The 25170-nt window shown below is 41.6% G+C and overlaps 1 protein-coding gene across 2 annotated transcripts in view; it reads left to right on the forward strand.

Annotated features, from left to right (window-relative positions):
* Positions 1-25170, forward strand: part of AGO3 (argonaute RISC catalytic component 3) — a 63018-nt gene that overhangs the window by 30082 nt on the left and 7766 nt on the right. For both annotated transcript variants that reach the window (XM_032160239.2, XM_058442206.1), the window contains exons 9-14: positions 3741-3900; positions 5816-5906; positions 9442-9636; positions 9967-10101; positions 13212-13313; positions 24939-25138. In XM_032160239.2, the coding sequence (XP_032016130.1) occupies positions 3741-3900; positions 5816-5906; positions 9442-9636; positions 9967-10101; positions 13212-13313; positions 24939-25138 (883 nt within the window). The remainder of the gene's footprint in view (positions 1-3740; positions 3901-5815; positions 5907-9441; positions 9637-9966; positions 10102-13211; positions 13314-24938; positions 25139-25170) is intronic.

Consider the following 25170-nt stretch of genomic DNA (forward strand, 5'->3'; position numbering starts at 1 on the left):
ACTAATCTAAGTCTACTTTTAAGTAACATTATACCACTTCTTAGATAGTATAGAGATACCTTGTAACAGAATACTCCCAATTTTTCCCTTCTGTACCTTATATTTCTGTCATTTATTTCACTTATCCATAAGCTATAACTACCCAATACACTGTTGTTATTACTATTTTGAACAAATAATCATCTATTAGCTCAATTAAGAATATGAAAAGACAAGAATTTATTTTACCTTTATTTATTTGCTGACCTTCAACCTTCCTCCTTACTTTTGTTTTGTTTTGTTTTTTAGAGACAGGTCTTGCTATGTTGCCCATGCTGGAGGTGTGGCTATTGTCAGGCATGACCATAGTGCACTGCAGCCCCAAACTCCTGGGTTCAAGTACTCTTCCCACCTCAGCCTCCCCAGTAGCTGGGACTACAGGCATGACCCACACCGTACCCTGCTTTTCCTTCATTTATGATTTCTGATCTGTATCATTTTCCTTCTCTCTGGAAAATTCTTTTTTTTTTTTTTTTTTTTTTTTTTTTGGAAAATTCTTTTTTTTTTTTTTTTTTTTTTTGAGACGGAGTCTCGCTCTGTCGTCCAGGCTGGAGTGCAGTGGTGTAATCTCGGCTCACTGCAAGCTCCGCCTCCCGGGTTCACACCATTCTCCTGCCTCAGCCTCTCCGAGCAGCTGGGTCTACAGGCGCCCGCCACCACGCCCGGCTAATTTTTTTTTTGTATTTTTAATAGAGATGGGGTTTCACCGTGGTCTCGATCTGCTGATCTCGTGATCTGCCCGCCTCGGCCTCCCAAAGTGCTGGGATTACAAGCACGAGCCACCGCGCCCGGCCGGAAAATTCTTTTAATATTTCTTGCCAAGCATTTCTACCAGCAACAAATACCCTGTTTTTATTTGTTTGAGAAACTCTTTATTTCTCCTTCATATTTTTTTTTTGAGCCACATAATGATTTAATGTTTACTTGCAAATCATTCACTCACATAATTTCAAGTACTAAGTCATTCTGGAATTCTTACATTCTGACATTAAGAACATTCACACGTTGTGCAGCCATCATCACTATCCATTTCCAGAACTTTTTTTCATCATCCCAAAGGTGAAACTCTTTATCCATTAACCAATAACTTTAATATCCATTAAACCTCACATAACCCCTGGAAAGCACTGTTCTACTTTCCGCTTCTATGAATTTGACTATTCTAGTTTCCTTGTGTACATGAATCCTACAATATTTGGCCTTTGGCATAATATCCTCAAGGTTCATCCATGTTGTACTGTATGTCAGAATTTTCTTCCTTTTTCAGGCCAAATAATATTCCATTGTATGTATATGTGTGTCTGTGTGTGTGTGTGTGTGTGTGTATATATATATATATATACACACACATATGTATATATACACACATATATATACACACACATATACACACACATATATATATACATACATATATATATATGTATGTATATATATATACCACATCTTGTTTATTCTTCCGTTGATCGACACTTGGGTTGCTTCTACACTTTACCTATTATGAGTAATGCTGCTGTGAACATAGGTGTACAAATCTCTCTTCACAGCCCTGTTTTCAGCTATTTTGGGTATACATCTACTAAGTGGCATTGCTGCATCATATGGTAGTTCTATTTTTAATTTTCTGAGGAACCTCCACAGTGTTTTCCACAGTGGCTGCACCATTTGACATGCCCACCAACAGTGCACAGGAGTTCCAGTTTCTCCACGTCCTTGCCCCAATGTTTGTTATTCTCTGGCTTTTTGATAGTAGCCATCCTAATGGGTGTGAAGTGATATCTCATAATGTTTTTGATTTTGCATTTTCCTACATGATTAGAGACGTCGGGCATCTTTTCATGTGCTTATGGGTCATTTTTCTGTTTATCTTCTTTACAGAAATGTGTATTGTCATTTGTCCTTTTTTTTAAGGCAAGATCTCACTCTGTCACCCAGACTGGAGTGCAATGACATGATCATAGTTCACTGCAGCCTCCATCTCCTGGGCCCATGCAATCCTCCTGCCTCAGCCTCCTGAGTAGGTGGGACTAAAAGCGCATACCATCATGCCTGGCTAATTAAAAACAAAAATTTGGTAGGGATGGGGTCTTGATTTGTTGCCTAAGCTGGTCTCTAACTCCCGGGCTCAAGCGATCCTCCCGCCTCAGCCTACCAAAGTGCTGGGATTACAGGTGTGAGACATTGCACCCATTTTTCTATGTTTTTTATATATGGGAAGTTATGCTGGGTGCAGTGGCTCACATCTGTAATCCCAGCACTTTGGGAAGCCAAGACGGGTGGATCACTTGAGGTCAGGAGTTTGAGACCAGCCTGGCCAACATGGCAAGACCCCATCTCTACTAAAAATACAGAAATTGGCTGAGCGTAGTGGCTCATGCCTGTAATCCCAGCACTTTGGGAGGCTGAGGCAGGTGGATCACCTGAGGTCAGGAGTTCAAGACCAGCCTGGCCAACGTGGTGAAACTCCATCTCTACTAAAAACACACACACACACACAAAATTATCAGGGCATAGTGGCAGGTGCCTGTAATCCCAGCTACTTCAAGAGGCTGAGGCAGGAGAATCGCTTGAACCCAGAAGGCAGAGGTTGCAGTGAGCCAAGATTGCGCCATTGTACTCCAGCCCTGGGCAACAAGAGCGAAACTCTATCTCAAAAATAAAAAATAAAAAAAACAAAAAAATAAAAAATAAATAAAAATACAGAAATTAGCTAGGTGAGGTGGTGCACACCTGTAATCCCAGCTACTCGGGAGGCTGAGGTAGGAGAATTGCTTGAACCCGGGAGGCAGAGGTTGCAGTGAGCTGAGATCGCGCCACTGCACTCTAGCCTGGGTGACAGAATGAGACTCCATCTCAAAAAAAAAAAAAAAGAAGTTATGGCTGGGTGCAGTGGCTCTTGCCTGTAATCCAACACTTTGGGAGGCTGGAGCAGGAGGATCACTTGAGCTCAGGAGTTTGAGACCAGCCTGGGCAACATGGTGAGAACTCCCTCATCTCTACTAAAAACAAAACAAACAAACAAACAAAAAAAGCTTGGTGTGGTGGTGCATGCCTGTAGTTCCAGCCACTTGAGAGGCTGAGGCAAGAGGATCGCTTTAGCTCAGGAGGTCGAGACTACAGTGATCCATGATCGTGCCACTGCACTCCAGCCTGGGTGACAGAGTGAGATCCTCTCAAAAAAAAAAAGTTATATACACCAAAATATTTATGATGGTTATAAGGGCAGAGGAGGGGAAAGGAACAGGGGACTTTTATTCTTTGCACTACAATACCTCTGAATTTTTAAATTAAAGGTAAGAGAATAGGATTGAAAGCTGTAAGTGTACTGCGATTACAAGTACATTAAAATAACATAAGTGAGAAAATTATTGGAAGAGAGTACTATAAAACGATAACAAGGGATTATATACATGTTTCACTTTATGCTTTTCAGTTATTGCAATTATACTATGGCAAAAATATACCTTTTTATACAAAGAAGAAAACAACTAGAAAAATTGTCACTAAGTACTTAAGCCAGTCTTCAAAGCAGTATACTTTCAATTTTAACAGCATCGCCTTAGTACTGTATTGGCATAATTTTTGGTATCCTTTAATACAGTGATGGATTTTAAGGGGGAAACATAGTAGCTTTATTTTCAGTATGTAAAATTATTTTCAGGTCTTTTTTTCTGACTAGAGGTTTTGCATCTATTCCATAGCGGAAGTGAAACGTGTAGGAGACACACTTTTGGGTATGGCTACACAATGTGTTCAAGTCAAGAATGTAATAAAAACATCTCCTCAAACTCTCTCAAACTTGTGCCTAAAGATAAATGTTAAACTCGGAGGGATCAATAATATTCTTGTACCTCATCAAAGGTAAGATATGCTAATCGCTTATGAAAATATTATTTTTATATCTTCATTTGTCTATATATGACCATATCTAACTACTATAAGAGCTGTGTAAGAGACCCCCTTAATAATTCCTACGGTGGGAGATTCGTAGACATTTTGGTAAAAAAATAATTCGGATTGGCAAGGTTCAGAGATTCTCTTGTGAAAATGCCCCCCACAATTTTATTTTATTTTATTTTATTTTTTAAGGAAAGAATGAAGCAACAAAAGCAGAGATTTATTGAAAATGAAAGTACACTCCACAGGGTGGGAGCAGGCTGGAGCCCCAACAATTTTCATTTAGTATGTAAAGTACCTCTTACCTAGCCAGAAAGTATCCAGCGCAAAGTACCTCTTACCTAGCCAGAAAGTATCCAGCGCAAAGTACCTCTTACCTAGCCAGAAAGTATCCAGCGCTTTATTTCTCACTGGAGAGCCCAGCTTGAAGAATTTTTATTTGGTAATCATCTTCAACCTGGTTTCATGAGACTACTCACTTACCTGGAATGTGAAGGAGAGAAGGAACTGGGAGCCCAGATTAGTCAATTAAGTAAGCCATATCAGCCCTCCTGCCGTAGTCAATGAGAAAACATATTACTGTTAGCTCACCCTTCTTAGAGCTGGAGCCCTTAGGAAGTAAGAGACAACATGACCTAGAAACAGGAGGTAGCTTATTGTGCAAGTCACTGAGGAAGAGGCCATTTTTCAGAGAATTGAACAAGTTCCCTTTTAATAGTTGAAGCAATTAGGCATCAAAAAAGTTAACTATACACCACAAACAAACATTAGAATAAGGATTGGCCCATGTTTGTTTGACACAAAAGTCCTTTTTTTCCTCTTTTTCCATGCCACCTCTACTTTCTACCCCTGTTAAGTATGAGATGAGATCCATAAATGAGATAAATAAAGAATTTTATCAACAAACCCAACATGGTGAAACTTTATCTCTACAAAAAAAAAAATAGAAAGATTAGCCATGTGTGGTGGCGTGTGCCTGTCGTTCCAGCTACTCCAGAGGCTGAGATGAGAGGATTACCTGAGCCCAGGGAAGTCAAGGCTGCAGTGAACTGTGATTACGCCACTGCACTCCAGCCTGGGCAACACAGTGAGACCCTGTCTCAAAAAAACAATAATAACATAAAGTAAAATAAAAGGAAGTCCTAGCTCCTTTATGACCATTGAATATATGTTATTCAAATTTATACTTTTGGCCAGGGAGTGGGAGTAGTGGATTCCCAAAATCCCTTCCAGTCTAAAGTGTAATGATTCCTTTTTCCCTTGAGAGATTACATAGGTTTAAAATATAAGTCGATTTTTAAAGAGTGATAAAAATTTGTGGATCATAAGGAAGTTTATAATTTTGTGCCCATGTTGGAGAATACTAGCATCTGTTAATATTAATATAACCCTTTTCAACCACCAGCACCACTATTTTAGATAAAATTCTGCTGTGAAGAAAACTTTGGATTGGCTGGGCGCGGTGGCTCACGCCTGTAATCCCAGCACTTTGGGAGGCTGAGGCACGTGGATCACAAGGTCAGGAGATCGAGACCATCCTGGCTAACATGGTGAAACCCCGTCTCTACTAAAAAATACAAAAATTAGCCAGGCATGTTGGCGGGCGCCTGTAGTCCCAACTACTTGGGAGGCTGAGGCAGGAGAGTGGCGTGAACTTGGGAGGCAGAGCTTGCAGTGAGCCGAGGTTGTGCCACTGCACTCCAGCCTGGGCGACAGAGTGAGACTCCGTCTCAAAAAAAAACAAAAACAAAAAAACTTTGGATTACATAGGACTTCCTCTGTGCTGTCAATAACTTGAAGTTATATTGCAATTGTGTGAAACAGATAAATGGATACTGAAAAAATGAAGTATCTAACCCTTTTTCAAAATGTGTTTAAGACCTTCTGTGTTCCAGCAACCAGTGATCTTTTTGGGAGCCGATGTCACTCATCCACCTGCTGGTGATGGAAAGAAGCCTTCTATTGCTGCTGTGAGTGTTAGCCAAGTTTATCTTACCTAAGGTTGACAGACCAGTATCAATTTTGCAGTTTCAACTTGTTGAATTTTAATATTTTCTTTGTAGCCAACTTTCATAAATGTTCTTTGGGTTTTTGAAAAGAATGATTATTCTCTGGTTTGGGGTTTACAAGTTCCATATGTATCACGTTCCATATGTATCTATTAAATCAAGTTTGCTAGTTATATTATTCAAATCTTCTGGATTATACTTTAATTTGTCTACTTGACCTCTCCATGATTATGCATTTTTAGTTACTTTTTGTTGTTTTGAATAGTTTGTTTGTATATTTCAGTAATGTCTTTGTCATAGAAAGATACACTACATATAAGCTTGGTGGATTACATTTTTTAATATATAAAATGTCTCCCACCTTCATCCAGTTCAATACTTTGCACCTGAATTCTTTTCTTTTATTTTATTTTTTCAGACAGAGTTATCCTGTTGCCCAGGCTAGAGTGCAGTGACACAATCTCAGCTCACTATAACCTCCATCTTCCAGGTTCAAGCGATTATCCTGCCTCAGCCTCCCGAGTAGCTGGGATTACAGGCACCTGCCAGCATGCCCAGCTAATTTTTTGTATTTTTAGTCGAGACGGGGCTTCACCATGTTGGCCAGGCTGGTCTTGAACTCCTGATCTCCGTCAGTCCACTGGCTTCGGCCTCCCAAAGTGCTGAGATTACAGGTGTGAGCTACCGTGCCCAGCCAAATTCTTTATTTTACTACTGCCACTCCTGTTTTTAGCATCTGCCTATTATTTCTTTGCTCTCTCTGTATTTGTAACCTTTTTGTGTCAGTTTAAGTGTTTTTCTTATAAACTTGAGAAAGCCTGATAATATTTTACCTATTTTGAGAATCACTTGATTTTAACAAATAGCCAACATTTTGAAAATATGAACATGTTTTAGGCATATTTAATAAACTTCAGAAATTAAACTGTAAGATTTAATTGGCCAGGCACGGTGGCTCACGCCTAGAATCCCATCACTTTGGGAGGCTGAGGCCGGTGGATCGCTTGATGTCAGGAGTTCAAGACCAGCCTGACCAACATGGTGAAACCCCATCTCTATGAAAAATACGAAATTAGCCTGGCGTGGTGGCGGGTGCCTTTAATTCCAGCTATTCGGGAGGCTGAGGCAAGAGAATCGCTTGAACTCGGGAGGCGGAGGTTGCAGTGAGCTGAAATCATGCAACTGCACTCCAGCCTGGGTGACAGAGGGAGATCCCATCTCAAAACAAAAAAAAAGATTTAATATTTTTTCTATGATCCATTATAATCTTCACATAAATCTTGTTTTATGAATCTGATAAATCTAATTCATCCCTGAAAATGATAGTAATATTTAAATTTCCACTTCATGATTTCAAAGCTATTTTCATTAGTAAAGGAAATTAATTTTTATCTATTAATTCTCTTGCTTTTGTATTTTTAATGTTATACGTGAATTATTTTCTTTAAATGTTCAGTGGTTGTATTGAGTCATCTCTAACATTCATTAAAGTGTTCTTATAGATGATAAAATGATAAAGAAAGGAACTCAAAAGACTTCCTTGGATTTGCTACTTTGGGTCATTTTCCAAAAAGGTTTAAGCATATTTTAATTCCTTTGGACTTCTGGTAGTCATTGTCTTTTTCTACTAAATCCGTTTCTACCAAATACCCACTTTCTTTTATGGTTATCAGAAGTCTTGTAAATAGAATTTATTGGTTGATTCTTTTTCACTATGTGGCTTCTATCTCCAAGAACTTAGAGACTAGTGTGAGAAACTAAGTAAGTAATGAGTGCCACATAGTATAATAGGTGTTATCATGATAACAAAGGAACAACATTTAAGTTGCAAGAACCTGGTGTGTTTTGGGAATGCTGAGAAATACAGGGAATTGGAACATAGTATACTGCAGGCTATGAGGCTAGGAAGCTTTTGTGAAGCATTTTGTTCCATCCGAGGGGTCTGGATTTATTCTTTTTTTTTTTTTTTTTTTTTTTGAGACAGAGTCTCACTTCACTCTGTAGCCCAGGATGGAGTGCAGTGGTGCGATCTTGGCTCACTGCAAGCTCCGCCTCCCGGGTTCATGCCATCCTCCTGCCTCAGCCTTCTGAGTAGCTGGGACTACAGGCGCATGCCAACACGCCCGGCTAATTTTTTGTGTTTTTAGTAGAGACGGGGTTTCACCGTGTTAGCCAGGATGCTCTTGATCTCCTGACCTTGTGATCCACCCACCTTGGCCTCCCAAAGTTCTGGGATTACAGGCGTGAGCCACTGCGCCCGGCCTTCATTTATTCTTAAGTAGCAAGATACCTTTCAAGGGAAAGAAACGGTCAAAGTTCCATTTTTGAAGCATGACTTTGCTATAGGTTAACTGGAAGAAAGAGAGTCTGGAGGCAGTGACCAGCTCTAGGCTCTGATCAGAATAAGTTCATGCTTTGAGGTCTCTTCTCCAAAGACATAACAATATTAGACACAGAAAGAGAAAATTAATCTAGCTAGTTTCAAAACCAAGATTAACTTCTCTGAGGACCAGATACAGAACACAAATGCAGCTCAGTAAGACTGTATAGATTCAGGCCAAGAGGGAAAATTCTGATTTTAAAATTTATGAAGCATAACAGTTCTAAGATGAAACTAAAGTCTTAAGTATGGTTTCTGAGATAGGTTGCTAAAGTGGAAGAGATAGGAAGAAAAATCAGAGGTTTGAATTGGTCCTTGTTTTTACTTATTTCTTTTATCTTATTCTCTTATACACATCGTTTTGTCCTTTTGTTTCCTCACTAATCTTTAACTCTACCAACAACACAAAGAATCTAATTGTTAAATGTATAGTTCAGCCTAGTTATAGGAAAATAGTTTTTTACCCTATACTAGGTGTTTTATTCTGTTCTTCAATGGGAAGTACTATTCTTTTTAATTTTTTAAAAAGATGGGGTAGGCTGGGTACGGTGGCTCACACCTGTAATCCCAGCACTTTGGGAGGCCAAGGCAGACGGATTACGAGGTCAAGATATTGAGACCATCCTGGCTAATATGGTGAAACCCCGTCTCTACTAAAAATATAAAAATTAGCTGGGCATGGTGGCACGCACCTGTAGTCCTAGCTCTCTGGAGGCTGAGGCAGGAGAATCGCTTGAACCCAGGAGGCGGAGGTTGCAGTGAGCCGAGATTGCACCACTGCACTCCAGGCTGGTGACAGAGCGAGACTGCTTCTCAAAAGAGAAAAAACAAAAAAAAAAAAAAGAGAGAGAGAGAGATGGGGTCTTGCTATTTTGCCCAGGCTGGCCTCAAATTCCTGGGCACAAGTGATCCTCCTGCCTCAGCTTCCTGAGTAACTGGGACTATATGCACATGCCATCATACCCAACTCAGAATTACTATTTTTGATTACTTTCAAAGTAAACAGTGATAAACGGTAAGGTTACAGTAAAATGTAAATGAAATTCATGTAATTTTGATTATCATTTATTTATTTTTATTTATTTATTTATTTATTGTTTACTTTTTCTAACCTAGGTTGTAGGTAGTATGGATGCCCATCCAAGCAGATACTGTGCCACAGTAAGAGTTCAGAGACCCCGGCAGGAGATCATCCAGGACTTGGCCTCCATGGTCCGGGAACTTCTTATTCAATTTTATAAGTCAACTCGGTTCAAGCCTACTCGTATCATCTTTTATCGGGATGGTGTTTCAGAGGGGCAGTTTAGGCAGGTTGGTTACCTAGAATCTCATCAGACTATGGTGAAATCAGATCTTGTGTTTATAATATGGTGTCTAGTTCTAGAGTTAAAAACCTTGTTAGAGTTCCCCAAGTCAAAACTTGGTGTTTTCTTAGATTGTCTTTTTGAAAATGTTCGCTATGAATGTGTATGCCTTGCTTGCTAAGACCACGTTCTGATCATCGTTAAAATGGAATCAAGAAGCATATTAGCTATAGAGCGGTGAAATTAAGGAATCCTCAGATTAAATCATTATCTTACTTTGAAGTATATAAAAACAAATAGCTGACTATATTGAATCCTTCCATTTCATGTTCTCTAGGTATTATATTATGAACTACTAGCAATTCGAGAAGCCTGCATCAGTTTGGAGAAAGACTATCAACCTGGAATAACCTACATTGTAGTTCAGAAGAGACATCACACTCGATTATTTTGTGCTGATAGGACAGAAAGGGTAATCTCATCTCTGTTGTAATACTATTATAAACCAAGCTTATCCAACATAGTTCAAAACAAGGGCCCTCTGCCAGCAGCAGGGTTTCCAATATATAGTAGCAAATTTCTTTTTTTTTTTTTTTTTTTTGAGACGGAGTCTTGCTCCGTCACCCAGGCTGGAGTGCAGTGGCACGATCTTGGCTCACTGCAAGCTCCGCCTCCCGGGTTCATGCCATTCTCCTGCTTCAGCCTCTCCAAGTAGCTGGGACTACAGGCGCCCGCCACCACGCCCGGCTAATTTTTTGTATTTTTAGTAGAGACAGAGTTTCACCATGTTAGCCAGGACGGTCTCAATCTCCTGACCTTGTTATCCGCCCGCCTCAGCCTCCCAAAGTGCTGGGATTACAGGTGTGAGCCACCACGCCCGGCCTATAGTAGCAAATTTCAACAATTACATTATGAGTACAGAAGCATCAAAATAGATTTTTTTTAACTTTCTGGAATTTCTAGTCACACTCCAAATGTTCAAAATCTCATTCTACTTTTTCGTTGTGAGGAAACTCCTAGTTTTAAAATTATTCTTCTATTCATATTTTCCTAAAATCTTCAGAAAAAAAGGTACATTCTCTTTTTAAAATATCTCATATAAATTAGTTTTTTAAAAAAGTGGAAATTCAGGCCAGGCGCAGTGGCTCACGCCTGTAATTCCAGCACCTTGGGAGGCCAAGGCAGGCGGATCACTTGAGGTCGGGAGTTCAAGACCAGCCTGGTCAACATGGTAAAACCCTGTCTCTACTAAAAATACAAGAAATAGCCAGGCGTGGTGGCGCACATCTGTAATCCCAGCTACTCGGGAGACTGAGGCAGGAGAATCACTTGAACCCAGGAGGCGGAGGTTGCAGTGAGCCAAGATGGTACCACTGTATTCCAGCCTGGGCAAGAAAGCAAGACTCCATCTCAAAAAAAAAAAAAAAGTGGAAATTTATACAAACTAACTTTTAGCCATGTTTCCTTTAAAGTTCACAGAATTATTTTATGCATTTTATAATGTGAATGTATATTTTTTATAATTAGGAAGAGAGGTATAAATACCTAAGGAAATATGTTTTTCCTGGAAAAGTTTGTATTTTATAGAGTCGGTTTCAATCCATGTCACCAGGCCGGCTCGACTCCAGCCTTGTTCTGCCCCGGGATTACAGGTGTGAGCCACTGCACCCAGCTGGAAATATGTTTTCTTATCTGTGTGCAGCAAGACAGCAGTCTTACTGTCATTTTCAGTGCTCTGATCCCATCTGCCGCCATCCTGTAAATCTTGGAGCAGAGAAATCTAATGATACCAAGTGTTGTTTCCCCTTGAGAAAGGGATCTGATAGAAAGGACTAAGAGAGGGGTGTTTGTCTTTGCCATGCGTACTCACTGTATTCCTTTGGGCAAGCAACTTAACATCTCTGTGCCTGTTTATTTCTTAGCAAGATTGGATAATATTAATATCTACCTTATTTGAGTTGTTGGGAGAATTAAATAAAATACGTAATGCACTTAGAACAGGGCTTGGCCCACCCTAAGTGCTCAGTAAAGATTGGCTAGCTCTCATTAGTAGAGTGATGAGAACAAAAAAAAAAATCAATAAATAAAGTTTGGCTAGCTGTAGGGTGGTGTTGATAGTGGTAGAATAGAGAAGACGAAATAATAATAGATATTGTTCTAAGTATTGCTTATAAATTTAATCAATTTAATCCTCACCAACAAGATTATGAGGTAGTTTTATTTTTTTGTTTTTGTTTTTGTGACAGTTTTGCTCTGTTGCCCAGGCTGGAGTGCAGTGGCATGACTTTGGCTCCCTGCAGCCCCCGCCTTCTGGGTTCAAGCGATTGTCAGGCCTCAGCCTCCTGAGTAGCTGGGATTACAGACATGTGCCACCACGCCCGGCTAATTTTTGTAGTTTTGTTAGAGGCAGGATTTCACCATGTTGGCCAGGCTGGTCACAAACTCCTGGCTTCAAATGATCCGCCCACCTCGGCCTCCCAAAGTGCTAGGATTATAGGTGTGAGCCATCACACCCAGCCTACAACTTTTTGTATGTATTAATTAGAAGATTTATGTGTTGCTAATTTATTAGAGTTAAGTATTTTTTCAGGACCAGGCATAATTTAGTAGATTATGAACTGTTTTGTTTTGTGCTTGGTAAAGTGAAGCTGGTTGGTCCACACCACTATAATTCACGGTACCACCTTATAACAGTCACTCATGTGGCAAAAATATTATCTGAGTCAGTAAAATAGTTTCTGATTTGCTAGCCTTGTAAACCTAGACTTACAGTTAATGATTTTAAATGTGTTGGGATAAGGCAGTGGAGGTGGGTATAATAAACATTTTTAAGTGTTTTATAAGGAGCTTGTATCATCAAGAATTTTGAGTCATTTCAGTTATATTATATGCATTCAGAGAAAATCATGGCGTCCTCTTACAAGATGTTGAAACTGATAGTATGAAATAAAAGGAATAAGGCCTTTGCAATTATTTCATTGTTTGAATCCCAGTTCTGCCCTTTATTGTGTGCTATTGAGCAAATTATTTTGTATTCCTGAGCCTTTGTTTCCCTAAACAAATGGAAGTAATCCCTAACTTGCAGGATCGTTACCAGGTTTTAGAAATAATGTGTTTAAAGTGCCTGATCCATAAATGGTTAACAAATGGTGTGACTGTCGTTGACGTTGTCAGCATTCTGTCTCTCTAAACATCTAGTTTTCTCCAAGGTAAATGCTTATCTTCATAAATTACACGTTCAAGAATACCTACTATGCACAGGTACCATAAATTGGAGCACTTTAAGTTAATTAAAAAAAAATTTTTTTTAGTGTCTTCCACCCATAGTGGGGTCAACTATCAGCTAAGCAGTAGTAGAGACTCTATTAGGCTTTGCTGTGTATCAGCGCTCACTTTCAGCAACATGTAAGAATAGAACTAGGACCTGCCTAAAGTCTGCTCTGAATGACTGTTTAAGTCATATTTCAAGGTGAAAGTAGTGAAATGTAGGATCAGCCTACGTATTCATACATTTTTTAAAGTGCTTTCAGATACATTTTTACCTTTTTCTTGTTTGTTTAAACTTTAACCAAACAAATCTAGGTTGGAAGAAGTGGCAATATCCCAGCTGGAACAACAGTTGATACAGACATTACACACCCATATGAGTTTGATTTTTACCTCTGTAGCCATGCTGGAATACAGGTAAGCCTACACTTTGAGTAAAATATTTTAATTCAAGAACTGTCATTCTTACATGTATTTTTTAAATCTCAGAAAAATGATAAAGGAATACTCTTTGCATTCCAAATTGTTTCCACATGAAATTAGATGAAACTTTCAGTAAACAAATGTCTTCCCTTTCCTTACCTTGAGAGGGGCTTAGGAGCTTATTTTTATGAAAATATCAGAATATAAGTAGTTTAATAGAATGAATCTCCCTAAAACAGGCCCTTAATTTAACTAAAATGTTAAAAAATGTGAAAGTACCTGATTGTTCCTTTAGCATATGCGTCTTGAAAAAAAGAGAGAGAGAGAGAGGAAGAGAAAGCACTATTTTGCTCAGGCTAGACTAGAACTCTTGGGCTCAAGCAGTCCTCCCGCCTCAGCCTCCCAAGTAGTTGGGACAACAGGCCTCCACACTCAGCTAATGACGATAACATTTTATAAAAAACTTTGACATGTACTAGTAGTATTAAGCATGTGAAAGAGTTTAATTGGGCTGGGCGTGGTGGCTCACACCTGTAATTCCAACACTTTGGGAGGCTGAGATGGGCAGATTGCTTGAGTTCAGGAGTTTGAGACCAGCCTGGGCAACACAGAGAAACCCCATTTCTACAAAAAATATAAAAATTAGCCAGGTGTGGTAGCACGTGACTGTAGTCTCAGCTACTCAGGAGGCTGGGGTGGGAAGATCACTTGAGCGCAGAGGCAGAGGGAGGTTGCCATGAGCCAAAATCGTGCCACTGCACTCCAGGCTAGGTGACAGAGCCAGACCTTGTCTCAAAAAATAAAAAAAAATTTAATTATAGAATTACAGCTTTACTTTTTTTTTTTTTTTTTTGAGACAGAGTCTTGCTCTGTTGCCCAGGCTGGAGTACAGTGGCATGATCTCGGCTCACTGCAAGCTCCGCCACCCAGGTTCAAGTGACTCTCATGCCTCAGCCTCCCTAGTAGCTGGGATTACAGACTGGGATTACTGGGTGCCACCACACCCAGTAATTTTTTTATTTTTATTTTTTCTAGTAGAGACAGGGTTTCACCATGTTGGCCAGGCTGGTCTCAAACTCCTGACCTCAAGTAATCCGCCCACCTTGGCCTCCCAAAGTGCAGGGATTACAGGCTTGAGCCACTGCACCTGGCCTTAAGTTTCAGTTAAATAATTTAAAAAGTTTTTCTTATTCTTTCCAGAAAACCTTTTCATTAATGTGTTAGCTTTACTTGGTAGAACATAAGCTTTAAATCAGTGCATCTCAAACTTTCCAACAACAAAAAGTAAACTGACATCCCCAGGATGTCTGAGAGTCTATAACCCAAAACTAGTTTAGGTTACCTGCCATTGATTAAGATAGAAATTTCCAGATGTACCTTACCATACAGCTCTGTATCTTATAGCTTTGTATGTCCCACATATACGAACCTGTTTCAGATTCGTGGCTTTACATTATTGTCCCACTCGTTTATCCACGTTCTTATATCAGCTCCTCTTTACAATTAATGTTGTGCATTTTCAGGGTTGGTGGTTAATAGGAGGTCCAGAGGAAGTGATGTCAGCAAGATGGCTGACTAGAAGCCCCTAGAGCTTGCTCCCCTCACAAAGAAAGCCAGAAAAACAGATAAACAACTACATTTTTTATTTTTTTAATGGAGTCTCGCTCTGTCACCCAAGCTGGAGTGCAGTAGTGTGATCTCGGCTCACTGCAACCTCCATCTCCCAGGTTCAAGCAATTCTCCTGCCTCAGCCTCCCAAGTAGCTAGGACTACAGGCGCCCACCACCATGCCCAGCTAATTTTTGCATTTTTAGTAGAGACGGAGTTTCACCATGATGACCAGGCTGGTCTCGAACTCCTGACCTCAGGCAATCCGCCCACCTCAGCCTACCAAAGTGCTGGGATTACAGACATGAGCCACCATGTCCGACCTTTTTTTTTTTTTTTGAGATGGAGTGTTGCTTTTGTCGCCCAGGCTAGAGTGTAATGGCGTGATCCCAGGCTAGCATGTAATGGCATGATCTCAGCTCCCTGCAATCTCCACCTCCCAGGTTCAAGCGATTCTTCTGCCTCAGCCTCCGGAGTAGCTGGAATTATAGGCTTCTGACACCACAGCCGGCTAATTTTTGTATTTTTAGTAGAGATGAGGTTTCACCATGTTGGCCAGGCTGGTCTCGAACTCCTGACCTCAGGTGATTCACTTGCCTCAACTTCTCAAAGTGCTGGGATTATAGGCATGAACCACTGCACTGGGCCAAACAACTATATTTTAATGAAAATAAATCCCTCTCTGAGGGAGAGCCCTGGAGTGCATCAGAGGAGTAACAGAAACCCTGGTGAGCACAGAAACTCAGGATGACCAGACAGAGAACAGAAAGAAACACTGAGCCTCCACTACTCCATCTCCAAATCAGGATCAGCTGAGAACGAGGAGGAACTTCTCCCTATAGTGAACAGATAAGCAAGAGGATCCCCGCAATCCCCATCAACACCTTGGACACCTACGCTGGGGTCTCCAGCACTGTTCTTAGGCACTAATCCCATCTTGGGGAGCTGCCTGGAGTCCACATAAGTGTACCCCCCCAACCCGAGAAAAGGAGCCGATACTGTGCTCCACCCACTGTGGTCCAAGCAGCTACTGCACTACTCCATCTTGGAAGTGGAACTATAGCTGGGGAATGTCTTGCTCCAGGGGCAAGTAGCCATGACTCCTCTTTATTGTTAAGGCTATGCTATCACCAAATTACTCCAGCCCAGTGGCCTGACAGCCCTGTCGAGCTGCAAGCACCTGTTACACCTTGTGCCTTGGCCACTTAAAGAGGTCATACCTCGGCCAGGTGCGGTGGCTCACACCTGTAATCCCAGCACTTTGGGAGGCCGAGGCAGGCATATCACCTGAGGTCAGGAGTTTGAGAACAGCCTGGCCAACATGGCGGAACCCCATCTCTACTAAAACTACAAAACAAATTAGTCGGATGTCATCGCGCGCACCTGTAGTCCCAGCTACTCCAGCCTGGGCAACAGAACAAGACTCCGTCTCTATTAAAAAAAAAAAAAAGAGGTCATACCTCTCCAGTGCCTAAATTGAAGGAGTACATTGTATCTCAAGAAGCAGTGCCTTAGTCATCCAGAGCAGTCACATACTCCAGTACCTAAGCTGAAGCAGTGCCCTGCATATCAGGGAAACCATGTCTGGGCCACCCAGAACAGGCATAGCCCCATGCCTGAGCTGAACTGGCACTGGGGAATTGGTGCCCTGGAAGAGCTGAGCAGCTCTGTATCCCATAGATGTTGGGATAGCCCAAATATATTGAGATACAAGAAAATACCAATAGACAACTCAACAAAATCGGGAAAGCAGGCCGGCCGCAGTGGCTCACGCCTGTAATCTCATTACTTTGGGAGGCTGAGGCAGGCAGAACACCTGAAGTCGGGAGTTCAAGACCAGCCTGACCAACATGGAGAAACCTTGTCTGTATTAAAAATACAAAATTAGCTGGGCGTGGTGGCGCATGCCTATAATCCCAGCTACTCAAGAGGCTGAGGCAGGAGAATTGCTTGAACCTGGGAGGTGGACGTTGTGGTGAGCCGAGATCATGCCATTGCACTCCAGCCTGGGCAACAAGAGCGAAACTCTGCCTGAAAAAAAAATCGGGAAAGCAATTCGCAATATGAACAAGAAATTCAACAAAAAGATAGAAATTTAAAAAGAACCAAACAGAAATCTTCAGCTGAATAATTCAATGGAAAATACAAAATACAATAGAGCGCTTCAACAGCAGATTTGATCAAGCAGAAGAATCTCTGAACTTGAAGACAGGTCATTTGAAAAAAAAGTCGGAGTCAGAAAAAAAAAAAGAAGTAAGAATGAAAAAGAGTGAAGAGCACCTCTGAGACTTATGGAACACCAGTAAGCAAATAAATATTTGTATTATGGGAGTTCCAGAAGGAGAAGAGGAAGGGAAAGGTGTAGAAAAAATCTGCTTAATGAAATAATAGGTTGGGCATGGTGGCTCACATCTGTAATCCCAACACTTTGAGAGACCAAATTGGGCAGATCGCTTTTGCTCAGGAGTTTTGAGTCCAGCCTGGGCTACATGGTGATACCCCATCTCTACAAAAAATACAAAAATTAGCCAGGCATGGTGGCATGCACTTGTAGTCCCAGCTACTCAGGGGACTGAGGCAGGAGGATCACTCGAGCCTGGGAGGTTGAGGCTGCAATGAGCCGAGATCACACCACTACGCTCTAGCCTGGGATGACAGAGTGAGACCCTGTCTCAAAAAAAAAAAAAAGAAATAATAGCTGAAAACTTCCCAAATCTGGGGAGAAATATGAACATCTAGATCTAGAAGGCTCAAAAGTCTCCAAACAGATCGAACCCTAAAAGGTTCTTCCCAAGGAACATTGTAGTCAAATTGTCAAGTCAAAGACAGACAGAATTCTAAAAACAACAGAAAAGCATCAAGTCACTTAGAATCCTCATTAAACTAACAGCAGATTTCTCCACAGAAACCTTATAGGCCTGGAGAGATTGAGATGACATATTCAAAGGGCTGAAAAAAACAATTGTCAGCCAAGAATGCTGTACCCAGTAGAGGATCATGTGAGCTTAGGAGGCAGAGGTTGCAGTGAGCTATGATTGTGCCACTGTACTCCAGCCTGGGCAACGGAGTGAGACCCTGTCTCAATCATTCGATCAATCAATAAGAATCCTATTTCCAGCAAAGCTAACTTTTAGAAATGAGGGAGAAATAGTATTTCCCAGACATGCATAAACTGAGGACATTTATCACCAGTAGATTCGACCTATAGGAAATGTTCGAGGGAGTCCTACATCTGGGGGCAAAAAGTCAATAATCATTATTATGGAAACAACAGTATAAAACTTCCTGGTAGAACAGATACACAAGAAAGAAACAGAAAAGATTCAAACCTTGTTGCTCTACAGAAAACCACCAACCCACCATAATAATAATAAGAAAGGAAGAAAGGATATAGAAAACAAGCAGAAAACACTTAACAAAATGACAGGAATAGGCCTTCACCTATCAGTAGTAACTTTGAAGGTAAACAAATTAAATTGCCCACTGAAAAGATATAGACTGGCTAAATGAATTTTTTTCTCACTCTGGTGCCCAGGCTGGAGTACAGTGGTGCAATCCCAACTCACTGCAACTTCTGCCTCCCGGGCTCAGGCGATCCTCTTGCCCCAGCCTCCTGAATGGCTGGGACTACAGGCATGCATCACCACACAAGGCATGCATCACCACACCTGGCTTATTTTTGTATTTTTGTAGAGACGGGATATCACTATGTTGCCCAGACTGGTCTTGAATCCAGAGCTCAAGCAATCCACCTGCCTCATCCTTCCAAACCGCTGGAATTACTGGCGTGAGCCACCAAGCCCAGCCACTGAATGAATTTTTTAAAAGAATGAAATCATATCCTTTACAGCAACATAGATGGAGCTGAAGGTCATAATCCTAAGCAAACTAACACAGGAACAAAAAAGAAAATACTGCATGCTTTCACTTAAAAGTGGGACCTAAACATTGAGCACACATGGACATAACATGGGAATAATAAACACCATGGACTACTAGAGAGGAGGGTGGTGGGGGGGGGCTGGGCGCGGTGGCTCACGCCTGTAATCCCAGCACTTTGGGAGGCCAGGGCCGGTGGATCACAAGGTCAAGAGATCAAGACCGTCTTGGCCAACATGGTGAAACCCCATCTCTACTAAAAATACAAAAATTAGCCAGGCATGGTGGCGTGCACCTGTAGTTTCAGCTACTCAGGAGGCTGAGGCAGGAGAATCACTTGAACTCGGGAGGCAGAGGTTGTAGTGAGCCGAGATTGCGCCACTGCACTCCAGCCTGGCGACAGAGCAAGGCCCTATCTCAAAAAAAGAAAAAGAAAAAGAAAAACTATTGGGTGCTAAGCTCACCATCTGGTTGTAATATACCCATGTAACAAATCTCACATGTACCTCCTATATTTAAAATACTGAATTTTTTAACAATCCAAATATATGCTGCCTACAAGAAATTCACTTCACCTGTAAAGATACATATAAACTGAAAGTGAAGGGATGGAGAAAGTTATTCATTCCACGCAAGCGGAAAAGAAATGCAAGCAGGAGTAGCTGTATTTAAGTTAGACAAAACAGACTTTAAGTCAAAAACTATAAAATGAGACAAAGAAGGTCATTATGTAATGCTAAAGGGATCAATTTACCAAGAGGATATAACAGTTGTAAATATATATGCAGCCAACACTGGAGCATCCAGATATATAACATAAAGCAACTATTATTAGCTCTAAAGAGAGAGACTCCAATAGTAGTAGTTGAGAACTTCAACACCCCACTGTCAGCACTTGACAGATCATCTAAACAGAAAATCAACAAAGAAACATTGGATTTAAAATACACTTTAGACCAAATGGACCTAACAGATATATACAAAGCATTTCATCCAGCAGCTGCAGAATATACATTATTTTCTCAGCACATGGAACATTCACCAGGATAGACCACATGTTAGGCCACAAAACAAATTTCAATAAATTTAAAATAGTGGAGGCAGTCAGGTGCGATGGCTCATGCCTATAATCCCAGTACTTTGGGAGGCCAAGGTGAGTGGATCACCTGAGGTCAGGAGTTTGAGACCACCCTTGGCCAACGTGATGAAACCCCGTCTCTACTAAAAATACAAAAATTAAGCAGGAGTGGTGGCACATGCCTGTAATCCCAGCTACTCAGGAGGCTGAGGCAAGAGAATCGCTTGAACCTAGAAGGTGGAGGTTGCAGTAAACCAAGATCATGCCCCTGCACTCCAGCCTGGATGACAGAGTGACTCTGTCTCAAAATAAATAAATTAAATAATTGCCGGGCATGGTGGCTCACGCCTGTAATCCCAGCACTTTGGGAGGCTGAGGCAGGTGGATCACTTGAGGTCAGGAGTTCGTGACCAGCCTGGCCAACATGGCAAAACCCCATCTCTACTAAAAATACAAAAATTAGCCTGGTGTGGTGGCAGGCGCCTATAATCCCAGCTACTCAAGAGGCTGAGGCAGGAGAATTGCTTGAATCCCGGAGGCAGAGATTGCAGAGCCAAGATCACACCATTGCACACTCCAGCCTGGGTGACTGAGTGGGACTCTATCTCAAAAAAAAAAAAAAAAGATACTTGATAGGATTTTTTTGAGACAGGGTCTCACTCTGGTGAGATCATGGCTCACTGGAACCTTCGCCTCCTGGGCTCAAGTGATCCTCCCACATCAGCCTCCCGAGTAGCTAGGGCCACAGGCACATGCCGCCATGCCTGGCTAATTTTGACATTATTTGTAGAGACAAGGTTTTTCACTATGTTACCCAGGCTGAGTTTAAGCAATCCACCTACCTTGGCCTCCCAAAGTGCTGGGATTACAGATGTGAGCCACTGTACCCAGCCTCAATTATTTTTTTTATTTAATGTTGGCCAGGCTGGTCTCGAAATCCCGACCTCAAATGATCCACCTGCCTCGGCCTCCCAAAGTACTAGGATTACAGTCATGAGTCACCATGCCCGGCCTCAAATATCTTTTACATGGAAATTAAACAGTATGCTCCTGAACAACCAGTGGGTCAATGAAGAAATTTTTAAAATTTCTTGGAACAAATGAAAATAGAAATACAACATTCCGAACCCTGTGGGATAGAGCAAAAACAGAATTCATAGGGAGTTTATCACAATAAACATTTACATCAAAAACATAGAAACGGCTGGGCACACGGTACATGCCTGGAATCCCAGCTTCTCAGGAGGCTGAGGCAGGAGGACTGCTTGAGCCCACAAGTTCAAGACAAGCCTGGGCAACATAGTGAGACCTCATCTCTACAAAAAATAAAAAAAATAGCTGGATGTGCTGGCACGCACCTGTGGTCCCAGCTACTCACGAGGCAGAGGTGGGAGGATCACTGGAGCCCAGAAGGGCGAGGCTGCAATGAGCCTGGGCAACAGAACAAGACTCTGTCTCAAAAAAACAAGGTATTAATATCCAGGATATCCAAAGAACTCAAACAACTCAACAACAACAACAACAACAAAATAATTTGATTTTAAAATAGGCAAATGTCTCAAGAGAGTCATTGAGATGACCAACAGGTATATGAAAAAATGCTGGGCCGGGCGCGGTGGCTCACGCCTGTAATCCCAGCACTCTGGGAGGCCGAGGCGGGCGGATCACGAGGTCAGGAGATCGAGACCATCCTGGCTAACACGGTGAAACTCCGTCTCTATTAAAAACACACAAAAAATTAGCCGGGCAAGGTGGCAGGCGCCTGTAGTCCCAGCTACGCGGGAGGCTGAGGCAGGAGAATGGCGTGAACCCCAGGGGGCAGAGCCTGCAGTGAGCCGAGATCGCGCCACTGCACTCCAGCCTGGGTGACAGAGCGAGACTCCTCAAAAAAAAAAAAAGAAAAAATGCTGAACATCAGTAATCACCAGGAGAATGCCAATTAAAATCACAATGACATATTATCTCACTCAAATTAATATAGTCATTATCAAAAAGACAAAGAATGCAGAGAAAGGGGAACTCATATTCACTATTGGTGGCAATGTAGATTAGTACAGCCATTAGGGAAATCAGTATGGCAGTTCCTCATAAAACTGAAATTAAAACTACTATATGATCCAGCCATCCCACTACTGAGTATATATGCAAAGGAAAGGAAACAGTGTGTGAAGAAGATATCTGCATCCCCATGTTTATTGCAGTACTATTACAATAGGCAAGAGATGGAATCAACCTAAGTGTCCCTCAACAGATGAATGGATAAAGAAAATATGGTATTTATACACAATGGAATACTCTTTAGCCACAAAAAAGAATGAAATTCTGTCATTTGTGGCAACATGGATGAGCCTGGAGGACATTATGTTAGGCGAAATAAACCAACCACAGAGAGATAAATACTGCGTGATCTCACTGGTGGAAGCTATAAAAGTTGATGTCATAGAAGTAGAGAGTAAAATAGTAGTTACTAGAGGCAGGAAAGGGAGGGGGATTACCAAAGACTGGTTAACAGATACAAAATTACAACTAGGTAGGAGGAGTAAGTTCTAATATTCTGTAGCACTATAGGATGGCTATAATTATCAACTTGTTGTATATTTTCAAATAACCAGGAGAGTGGGTTTGGAATTTTCCTGGCACAATGTTTGAGGTATAGATATCCTAATTACCCTGATTTGATCATTATACATTATATATGTGTATCAAAATATTACAGTGTACCTCATAAATATGTGTAATTATTGTGTCCATGAAAAATAACAAAAGCCAAAAAAAGTTAATAGTATCTTCTAGGGATTAAAACCTATATATATCAGGCTCAGGCCTGTAATCTCAGCACTTTGGGAGGCCGAGGCGAGTGGATTGCTTCAGCCCAGGAGTTGGAGACCAGTCTGGGCAACATGGCAAAACCTCATCTCTATAAAAAATACAAAAATTAGCTGGGTGTGGTGGTGGGTGCCTGCAGTCCCAGCTACTCTGGAGGCTGAGGGGAGGATCACCTGAGCCTGGGAGGTCGAGACTGCAGACCCTGTCTCTAAATAAATCAATAAATAAATCCTGTATGACTAGATTATATATTTTAACCTAGTGTTTCCTCCTGTATTTAATAAATACCACATTGCATCCAGATGACTGTATTTTAAAAATCACAAGAGGAGAAAGATTCTCTCTTCAAGTTAAGTTTTAGAAATGCTGTTAAACAGATTTTTTTTATTATGGAACTTTTGAAGACCATTGATATGCAAATGACCATTATGAATCTTCAAGATAGGAATATTTCTCCAATATATTTAACCAGAAACCTTAGGGAACAGTTTTCCTTTTTTTTTTTAACTTTTAAAATTTTTATTTTTATTTATTTATTTATTTTTTGAGACAGAGTCTCGCTCTGTCACCCAGGCTGGAGTGCACTGGTGCAGTCACGGCTCACTGCAACCTCCACCTCCCAGGTTAAAGCGATTCTCCTGCCTCACTCTCCCAAGTAGCTGGACTACAGGCACATGCCACTACACTCGGCTCATTTTTTTGTATTTGTGGTAGAGAGGGGGTTTTGCCATGTTGGGCAGGCTGGTCTCAAACTCTTAACCTCAAATGATCCACCTACCTTGTCCCCCCAAAGTGCCGGGATTATAGGCGTGAGCCACCACACCCAGCCTATTTTTGTTTTATTATTTATTTGAGACAGGGTCTTGCCGTGTTGCCCAGGCTGGAGTGCAGTGGCACAATCACCGCTCACTGCAGCCTTGACTTCCAGAGCTCAAGCAATCTTCCTGCCTCAGCCTCCCGACTAGCTGGGACTACACATCCACACCGCCATACCTGGCTAATTTTTTTTTTTTTTTTTTTTGAGACAGAGTCTCGCTCTGTCACCAGGCTGAAGTGCAGTGGTGCGATCTCGGCTCACTGTAACCTCCAACTCCCTGATTCAAGCGATTCTCCTGCCTCAGCCTCCTGAGTAGCTGGGCTTACAGGCACGCATCACCATGCCCAGCTAATTTTTGTATTTTTAGTAGAGACGGGGTTTCACCATATTGGCCAGGATGGTCTTGATCTCCACCACATCTGGCGCACACCTGGCTAATTTTTTTAATCTTTTTGTAGAGATGAGGTCTTCCTGTGTTGCCTAAGCTAGTCACAAACTCCTGGGCTTGAGCAGTCCTCCCACCTCAGCCTCCCCAAAGTGCTCAGCTCCCCAAATGCCTATAGGCATAAGCCACCATGCCCAGCCTGAACAGATTTCCTTTAGGATATCAGTTTGAAACTTCTGCTGTAGTCAGCAAATAACCAAGAATATTTCACAGAGACTAAAAACTGTTCTTTATACATCTTCCTAGCTTTACTTTTCTATTTTATTTTATTTTAATTTATTTCATTTCATTTCATTTATTTATTTATTGAGACAAAGTTTCACTATGTCACCCAGGCTGGAGTGCAATGATGGGATCATAGCTCACTGCAGCCTTACAGCCTGGGCTCAAGTGATCCTCCTGCCTCAGCCTCCCAGGTAGCTGGGACTACAGGTGCATGCCACCACATCTGGCTAATTTTTTTTTTTTACCTTTTGTGGAGATGGAGTCTCACTGTGTTGTGCAGGCTGGTCTTGAACTCCTGGCCTCAAGCTACCCTCCCACCTTGACCTCCCAAAGTGCCAAACCTGTTTTTTATGTGACTTGGTATTAAATATTTATTAAAATTCAAAATTGGGCTCAGCACAGTAGCTCACGCCTGTAATTCCAGCACTTTGGGAGGCTGAGGCAGGCAGATCATTTGAGGTCAGGAGTTTGAGACCAGCCTGACTGACCAACATGGCAAAACCCTGTCCCTACTAAAAATACAAAAAATTAGCTGGGCGTGATCGCACATGCCTGTAATCCCAGCTACTGGGGAGGCTGAGGCACGAGAATCATTTGAGCCCGGGAGGTGGAGGTTGCAGTGATCTGAGATCACGCCATTGTACTTCAGCCTGGGCGACAGAGCAAGACTTTGTCTCAAAAAACAAAACAAAACAAAAAGAGTTCAAAATTCAACAGTGTATGTCATTGCCTTCTCTATAGGGTACCAGTCGTCCTTCACACTATCATGTTTTGTGGGATGATAACTGCTTTACTGCAGATGAACTTCAGCTGCTAACTTACCAGCTCTGCCACACTTACGTACGCTGTACACGATCTGTTTCTATACCTGCACCAGCGTATTATGCTCACCTGGTAGCATTTAGAGCCAGATACCATCTTGTGGACAAAGAACATGACAGGTAATATAAAAACATAACAGGTTCTCAACCAA

Source organism: Hylobates moloch, unplaced genomic scaffold (genome assembly GCF_009828535.3).
Source record: "Hylobates moloch isolate HMO894 unplaced genomic scaffold, HMol_V3 SCAFFOLD_8, whole genome shotgun sequence".
NCBI lineage: Eukaryota > Metazoa > Chordata > Mammalia > Primates > Hylobatidae > Hylobates > Hylobates moloch.